General features: G+C 38.7%; 1 protein-coding gene across 4 annotated transcripts; it reads left to right on the forward strand.

Annotated features, from left to right (window-relative positions):
• The first annotated feature begins 217 nt into the window (after nucleotides 1–217).
• On the forward strand, nucleotides 218–8,638 carry LOC146378771 (protocadherin alpha-C2-like). 4 transcript variants are annotated; one of them, XM_084941813.1, is made up of 3 exons: nucleotides 218–2,834; nucleotides 4,569–4,605; nucleotides 5,559–8,638. In XM_084941813.1, exons 1-2 carry the CDS (start codon nucleotides 402–404, stop codon nucleotides 4,578–4,580), a joined length of 2,445 nt encoding a protein of 814 aa, XP_084797939.1. In that variant the 5' UTR covers nucleotides 218–401; the 3' UTR covers nucleotides 4,581–4,605; nucleotides 5,559–8,638. The 4 variants fall into 4 exon arrangements, with proteins under 4 accessions (XP_084797939.1, XP_084797940.1, XP_084797937.1 ...); XM_084941814.1 differs by having other exon boundaries at nucleotides 5,562–8,638; XM_084941811.1 differs by lacking the exon at nucleotides 4,569–4,605.
• Nucleotides 8,639–9,255: the final 617 nt, after the last annotated feature.

Genomic DNA, 9,255 nt, shown 5'->3' on the forward strand with positions numbered 1-9,255 from the left:
TTTTTTTTAATTTTTAATCAATAATTTATTTATTTTTTGCTCTATTAGACAACACATGATGCAAGCTGTTGCACAAAATGCCAAAAAATATTCTTTAAAAAAACACAAAGAAAGAAAGAAGGGTTCCATATGGGCACCCTTTAATTTCACTGAGGAGACCTCGCCAGTCTGCACAGGCCCTGCTCAGACGTTGCATACGCCCCTGCAGAGCAGAGCTGTGAGAGCCCCCCCTCTCCTCCTCCAGCGGCACTGTGCTGTAAATGGCCTGCTGCAGCTACAGCTACAAGTCGTGGAGGCAAGAATGACACCGGCGCTCCCCTACATCAAGACAACTTGAGCGTAAGAACGGATTTGTTTCATTAATTCCTTTAAAATAATAATAAGATATATACCAAAACACGATGGCGCTTATCCCTGCATCTTTACGGACACGGTTAGTGGTGGGTGTTTTTTCGTTCTTCGCAATGTGGGGATTTGCGCTCTCCATCACTCGGTACTCTATTCCGGAGGAAATGGAAGAGGGTTCCTTTGTTGCTAATCTGGCCACAGATTTGGGTCTGGATGTTCGCAGTTTGGAGGAGCGCAAAGCAAAACTCGATGTCATTCACAGTAAAAATTACCTCGACATCAACAAAGATACGGGGGAGCTGGTTATCCGCGAGAAGATAGACCGGGAAAGCATATGCATGACTAAAACAACCTCGTGTTTTCTGAAAATGGATGTCATACTTTCAAGCCCGGTTCGCATTTTTAACATCGAGCTGGAAATTATGGACATAAATGACAACGCGCCGGTGTTTCGCAGAAAGACAATGCACTTAGACATTTCGGAGGCAACCCTTCCCGGTGAGAGATTCTCACTGACAAACGCCGTGGATGCGGATGTGGGGGCGAATTCAATCAAGACCTACTATCTCAGTGAAAGCAAATACTTCAGTATCGACATCCAGACCGGCAGCGATGGCTCCAAATATGTCGATTTAGTGCTTAGTGGTAATTTGGACCGTGAGGAGCATGCTGTTCACGATTTAATTCTAACCGCTGTGGATGGAGGTGTGCCTCCTCGCTCCGGCACAGCCAGCATCATTATTAACGTCCTGGATATCAACGACAACGCCCCCATATTCAGTCAGCCGGTATATGCAGTCAATGTCTCGGAGAACTCGGCAGCAGGAACAGTGGTCATGACCTTAAATGCAACAGACTTAGACGAAGGCACAAACGCCCAGTTGGTATACTCACACACACTGTACACATCGGAGAAGACACAAGAGCTATTCTCACTTGATCCAAATTCAGGTGAGATCAAGGTGAAGGGGGTGATTGATTATGAAGAGAGTCAGAGTTTTGAGATGCACATACAGGCACAGGACAGAGGGACGAACCCTCTGTCCGGACACTGTAAAGTCACACTGTTTGTGACAGATCTCAATGATAATTACCCTGAAGTGACCATCAAGTCTCTGAAAAGTTCGCTGACTGAGGATGTCTCTGTAGGGACGCTGATTGCAGTGGTCAGTGTGAGCGACAGGGACTCTGGAGCCAACGGAGAAGTGGAGCTCTCTCTAAATAGGCAAGAAACGTTACCGTTTCTCTTAAACAAGTCCTCTGAGGGTTACTTTGAAATGCTAGTGTCAAAACCACTGGACAGAGAGGTAATAAGCAAATATGACATCATACTGAGAGTGACAGACAAAGGTGTGCCACCCTTATCTGAAAATGAAACCATCACTTTGGAGATACTGGATATCAACGACAATGCACCTACATTCTCCAAGTCGTTTTATACAATCCATGTCATGGAGAACAATCCACCGGGGGCATTATTGACATCTCTGAGTGCATTTGACCCAGATCTGAATGAGAACCAGTACTTGGTTTATTTCATAATGGAGAAAGAAATCGTTAACACTTCTATGTCGATGTTGTTTTCCATCAATCCTGAGAATGGTGATCTTTATGCCCTGAAGACCTTTGATTATGAGAGAGAAAGGGACTTTCTTTTCCACATTGAGGCAAGAGACTCTGGTGTTCCCCCGCTGAGCACCAATTGTACCGTGCATATTATTATTCTGGACCAAAATGACAACACCCCTCTCATAGTGTCACCTTGGCGCGCACAGGGCTCTGTTGTAGAGGAGGTGATACCGAGGTCGACTGATAAGGGACATTTGGTGGCCAAAGTGATTGCCATTGATGCAGACTCTGAGCAGAACGCCAGAGTCACATATCAGCTACTTCAGATCAGCGATTCAACCCTCTTTAGCCTGGATCAGTACAACGGTGAGATCCGGACAACAAGGATGTTTAGTTACAGAGATCCAAGACAACAGAGGCTGGTAATTGTTGCCAAAGACAATGGTCAACCTTCTCTTTCTGCTACTGTCACCATCAAGATATCAACAGTGGAACATGCAATGGCCTTTTCAGAGACTACAGAGCTTCCACTAGACTATGACATGTTCACTGACCTAAACCTCTATTTAGTGATCGGTTTAGGAGCCGTGTCCTTTCTGCTACTGATAACCATCTTAGTTATTATTGTGCTCAAGTGTCAAAAACCAAAGCCAAAGGCCATCAAGATCCCTCCAGCCAATAGAAATAGCGTGATCAGCAGGAACAGCGTGATCAGCCAGAGAAGCTCCACTATCGCAGATTCCACGCTGATTTCCAGCGATGCCTACTGGTACAGCTTGTTCCTCGCAGAGACCAGGAAGGGCAAAGTGGTCGTGAGACAGCCCATAATTCCCAAAGGAGCTGGGTATTTTGTTTCCAGCATACCCAGAAGCATAGGGCCAAGTGAGACTACAGATTCCAGAGCATCAACACTGGAGGTATGTAGAAATATTGGATGGGTTTGGTAAAAAGCTTAAAAACGTTGAAATTGCCCATATGGAAAAGATATATATAAATCTTATAAAGTTTGTATCTGTCTTGTGTGAAACTTGTATGAAAAGCATACAAGCGTGAAAACAGATATAACATCCCTTGAAAAACTACATAAATGAAACTTGTATGTTTTGGATACTTCCTAAAGCAATTTATGAAAGTAATGAGAAAGTGGCCACTTTCATGAGTAAATCATATAAGCCTTTTATGATTTACTATATGAAGCAAGCTAAAGCTGATGCAAGTCTTTTATAAGTTTTTCCTATTTCTTTTCCATATGGACGAGCTTTTGATAGAGCTGACTTCCTGTAGTATAAAAAGTGCACATATACTTTTTTTCTCCTGGAGAGCAGAGGAATATTTTCTTTGTAATACCCCTCTAACATTAACAGGTACAAACACAACATAATGCATTGCATGTTCAATAGGCCACTAACAATTTTCTCAGTATCAGCATTTCACATTTCAGGTAAATATTTTGTTAAAAATTAAGCTTTAGATTAATTTTGAGTTGAAGTTTCCTTCAACCTGCATTCAAGTATAAATCAGAAATACTATACTTATACTCGACAACATTTCAGAAGTAAATATTGCAGGTTTGAGGTTATTCCTGAAGTGAAGATTTTACCAAGTCTTGGGATCCCCTGAAGGAGGCCAACCCCTGGCTTAGTTTAAACTATTGAACTGTATATAAATCAAATGATGTACTGTAATATGTAATAATGTGTAATTTTTCAGTGTGTTTAATAATAATATTTATGGAGGATTTTGAATGTTAATTTGGGCTGTTTAAAAGTGTAGGACTGGTACTTTTACTTGGGCAAAGGATCTTAGTACTTCTTCCACTGCAGTGACTCCTCGCTTGTACTTTGAAATGCATTCAGGATGACACGACTGACTGAAAAATCAAAGCACTTTCTATTATTTACCTTGGGTCTGTGTCATGGGTCTGATGGGCTAGTTTTCTCTGCAGTCTGAAATCTGATACGAGTTGAAAATAAAAGTGGGGCTAAAGTTTTTAGAATGGATGAATTTGATAATAACTATAAGTAATTTCATTGACATTAATCAAGTGAAATGTATATTGTAATGAATAATAACGCACCTATTTTCAAAATTATTGGAAATAAGTTACAAGTAAGTGGACAGCTCAATTTATTTAGTTTTGTTTTTTCATCAAGCATGTGTTTCTAGAGCAAATCATCAGCGCTGCTATTGCATAATTAGGCCAAACAAGCCCACCCCACAAAAAATTGTCACTTTTTGATGTCTTATGTAGTATGTAGGTCATGTACTGCAGATGCATAGCACAGAATAATAGCATAACTGGTAGGTGCAAGAGGGGGAGTACTACAAAGAAGATCAGACGTGGGAGGGTTGTCTTCAAGGACAAGCGAGATGCCTCATGAATCTCTAGCAGTGTTCTGGCACACTGTAGACTATCAACAATGCATGGCTGCTAAAAAAAATGATCCAGATGTTGTTTATGTTTGTACAGCTGGACCTGCAGAGTAAACTGAATCGAGTGATCCGCTGAATGATCAGCATAAATATGCACGTTGTACGGGGGCATATGGAGGGAAAGAGACAAACACCCATGTATGATGTGGATGTATTGTGAGCGTGAGTTCGAGTGTCTGCATTACCACTGAATTTGTCTCTTTTTTTCTATTCTTAAGTACTCAAAATGAAAGGAAGTCCATTCTACAACTGGAGGTATGCTGGTTGCTAACTACATCTGTAGAGCCACTATAATTGTGTAGACATTTTCTATCTCTTTCTATTTGGTGTTTGTTCTTCATTTGGCTCTAAAATTTGGATTTTATACAAATTTTTTTTTTTCAGATTCTTCCTTTTTTTTGCTGAAATCCTTTCCCAAGATATTTTCCTGATTAAATAGAACAGGTTACACTAGCCCACAAAAAAACAACACTCCCCTCTAATTCACTGCTACTGTGAGCACTAAAATCTAAATTGGCTGGTCTCTGAAGTGAGAAAACCATGTATCAGCTTATAACAAGAGCTGAGATTAGAATAAAATTGGCTGCTTGTCAGATCTTTGTTGCGCACATCTGGCTAGCTTGGTAGAGATTCAGGGCAAAAATGATGGCACAGACATAAAAAAAGGATTAAAGAATGAATTGCCCTGAGTGGATTCTCAGCATACCTGAGAGCAGTGACTATATAAACTCAGATCTCCACATATAAACTCTATTAGGTGACGTTTTAAATGTCACAAATGTATTATGCCCTATTCTTTTTTCCCCCACGTCAAAAAAAAACATTAGATAGTTTAATATTGGCATACCAAAATACCAAATAGCACATTGTGATGGTTGCTTGTGCATGCTTTAGTCACACCTTCTGCTTCCCTTATTTCAGTTAATGACTTTGATATTTTATTTTAGTCATGTATGTTAGTCAAACAATTTTTTTTGTATTTTTAAATTTGTAGATTGATTTTTTTTAAAAACAAATTTAAAAAACAATCCTGATTATGATTGATTTAGTGACTTATCTTTCAATTTAAATGTCCCTAACGTCTATTGACATGTCAATGATGGTGGCAGTAACCAGTCACGATCCACTGTTGCATGAGTGAGGACTTTCTGTAAGTTTATATTAAGACTTACTTCCTGTGTTGGCTAATTCTATGTTCTTTCTCTCAGCAGGGGCCCAGAAGAGAACTGCCATGATATAATCATCTCTTCATGGGAGTCTTTGGCTAAAAAATCTTCCCTGTGACTCACAAAGAAGATGTAAAAAAACAAAAAAAAACCCAGAAACAAAAAAAACATCTGCTAGTCCCTCTGCTCCAGCTGTTCTTTCTCTCTGCTTCCTCCATTGACCACTAACCACCTCAGCCTTCCAGCTTTGTTAATCTTTTAAGCATGAATCTGCATGATTCTACAACTAAGTATTCAGACAACAATTTGAAATAGTTTCTGGCAGGATATGTGGACATTACTGAGCAGACCTCATGTCATAAATCATTCCCTTCATGATGTTCTGAAACTTTTAAATAGACAATTTTGCCTTTTTTCTCCAGAGTTTAAGCTGAGTGTTGTAGTTGTAGAAACCTTCAGTACTTTGCAATATTCTTAAGTTCAAGTCAGGCAGCATTTCATATAAGCAAGAGTTCAAAATATGCCTAAACCTAAATATACAAGTGAATCAGGGTGAATATGCTTCTTCCATAATACTGATATAACATAACTGTAGCTGGTTATGTCACTGATTCAGCCTTTTTGTCTTGTTTCTTTTTCGGTTTTTAATAAAACGTTTCTACTCTATTATGGGTCTTGCTGGTTAGTAAGATTCATATACTTTTAGTTGAGCTGTTTTCACACATGTGCTCCAGAAAATATTGAGAGAATTACTGAAGGACATTGTCTACAATTGCCCTTTTCACATGTAGCACGCAAAAGGGGAATAGTCGGTGTCAGATGCGTTCTCATTACCGGATAGACGAGAGTGCTGCCTTGGCGGAGTGTGCAGAAAGCACACTCACTGTGAATTCACTGGGCAATTACCTGCTCTAGTCTCAAATGGGTGCATTCAGATGTTACATGGTGTTTTTACTAAAGAGCTGTCAGGGTAAAGACTGTTAAATGTCCAAAATGACATTTGCTTTCTCACGTAGAGCTCTGCTGGTTAATGCTGAGGAAAGTTTAGGCCCACAGTGCAAGTGTGAAAACAGCTGTAGTAAGTTTCTAAGAAAAAGAGCAAAAAAAAGATTTTATTCAATTTTAAATTTTTTAAACAGTATTTGTTGTACTAGAGAAGTTATGAATGTGTCAAAGTGATGAAAAAGAATGAAAGATAAGAAAACAAAAAAAACAACAACCACATTATAGGTGATACATTGTTTCTCTTTTCATTTGATTGTAGATAAATTAGTCGTATAGGGACGATAACAAGATTACAAAAGTTAACTAACAACAGATTTACGTTTTCTATCTGACGTGTATGAGCTACACAAAAATATTGAACTACACAAATATTGAACAATTTTCATTTTCACACTGTAGTTTGAGCCTGTCTCATTACGTTGTACTAAGCAAGGGGGTCTGGAGGAGGGGTGTGCTTACACCTCTTTTTTTTTTTTAACTGAGGTAATCACAGAGTGGGGTGAGGCCAGAGTGGGGGACATGTACAACTCTCAGACACAATGAACCTTATTTTGAAAAACACAATCAAATATCAAATGTCAGTTTAACTGTCTGTAAGAAGATTTGCTTATTACAAGCTATCATCTCTTCGGGCTCATTTCCTTAAAAGTTCACAGTTCAAATAATAACTGTGTTCACTCATTGCACAAAGTGCAAATTGATTAATTTAATATGAAAACAAAGGAATAATATAGAGCAAGTATATCCAAATGTATTTATCTTTGCCAGGGTACAAAGGGATATCAGGTACAGGCAAGGCAATTTAGGAATATTATTGTTTTTATATATTTTTTGGTAGTAACTTTTAATGCTGCTTTTGTGAGCTTCTTTGAGGGCATTTTTTGTTGCATATTTGTAGTTTAGTGTACGTAATGTTGTTTTGATGGTGTACATATTAATATATAAATAATAAAACTAGAATACTTCTCTTGACCTCAAAAGTAGCGCTGTTGCACTACGAATAAGCCCAGGACTTTCATGACTCAGAAACAAGGAGCTTATTAACACCACTTATTAGGGTGCTAATTGATCAAATGTAACTGTATGTGGTAAAAGTATTGGATTATGAGAAGAAGAGCGCAGTGTTAATTATGCTCACAGCATTAAAGTGCAGACTCTGCAAGTTCAGAAATCTGCTGAACCCATACGTGGAGCGTGAAAAGCATTAAGCAGATGCCAGCACTTTGAATCTGAATCTAAATGTGATCGGAGCACTCCCTTCAGTAATGCAGTGAAGGTAGAAGATTTCAGGAAGTATCAGTCTTCACATTTAGAGTCAGTGAAATTGAACCTCTCTTCCTCTCTTTTACTGTTGCACCAGGCTTCCCAGACATAAACACATCTTTCTGGCTGTCTGTCAGGCTAACGATGTCACGTAATAAGCGATTTCTCGCTGTGAAGAACGTTTTATATGTTTAATTCATGCCTGAACCAATTCGAACAGTGTTTAAAATGATTTTTTTTTTAGAATTGCACATACGATGAGCTCTTTGTGTGCCTTCTGCATTGTAAAAGATAAACATGACTGTTGATGAATGAAATAATGGCATTCCACTAGTATTACAAATTACACTGACACCCATGATACAATACCTTGAATTTCTTGTTGGGTGGGGCTCAGCCTTTTGGTTTCAGAGCAGGTTTTCAGTTAAAAACAAAGAAACAAACAAAAAAAAGCAAAAAAAAAAACCCGTGCATTTACTGTAAAATGAACTGCTTTGTACTTTGTTTTTTCTACAGTAGACCTTTTTGATATTTTCTGTATTCACTGTGACTGAATGGCACAGGAGGTGCTTGTACTCAGTATTGTAAACGTGAGTAATTCTCATGCGTACACAGCTCAGTTTTTTTTTACTTTTCTCCTTCTCGCTTATTTGCCAGTCAGATTGTACAGTATGCTTTGAGAGTCGCATCAAATGTTAGCCAGTTCCATCCCATTTAATGAATCAAAGACAGTATGGGTGAGAATGGTCTTGCTTTGTTTTCAAGTCTAGTCAATTGTCAGATTTTGATGTTGCTTATTTGGCTTAAATGTTCTGCCTGATCATGCTAGTTTGAATAAAGCTTTTTAATCTGTCTTTCTATTGTTTCTCTAATGAAGAATGAAGCTGAAGTGATCAGAAGTGACTTCTTGAATATGATGTTCTCTCTTCCCCCTCTTCCTTGCTCTCTCACATTCCCTCACATACACACATTTTGACCCAGTTTCTCTTTATAACGCTCTGTACTAATTCTTGGAAATTGAAAACTAAATAAAGGAGATGCGCCTGCAGTTCAAATCACAGAAGCAGACAAATAATAGCTTTGTCAGGATTAGTAAAAGCCATGAGCCAAATTGCAGTAGTCTGCTCTTCGCTGTGGCCACACAGGGCTTTTAGTCTGTAGTCCTATGGCAGACTCGTGTATGAGAGTCCTGTGAATTTGTATCACTAGCTATTGCCACTGTTATCAATAACAGCAAATTTCTATCTGTTATCTGGCTAAATAATAACAACTTCCATACCTGGATTGATGTGATTTACAGTGTCTTTCACAGTAATGATCTGGCTTGCTTTTCAAACAAAATCAATACCTGTATATAATAAAACTATTAAGAATAGTATTGACTGAAATCTAGTAGATTTGGATAATAAAATTGAGAAGCAGTCCTGTGTCTCAGCTGTATGCCGGTCAGTTCAGAAATACAGCACCTTGT

Source organism: Perissodus microlepis, chromosome 10 (genome assembly GCF_051167445.1).
Source record: "Perissodus microlepis isolate ML-2025 ecotype Zambia chromosome 10, ASM5116744v1, whole genome shotgun sequence".
Classification (NCBI taxonomy): domain Eukaryota; kingdom Metazoa; phylum Chordata; class Actinopteri; order Cichliformes; family Cichlidae; genus Perissodus; species Perissodus microlepis.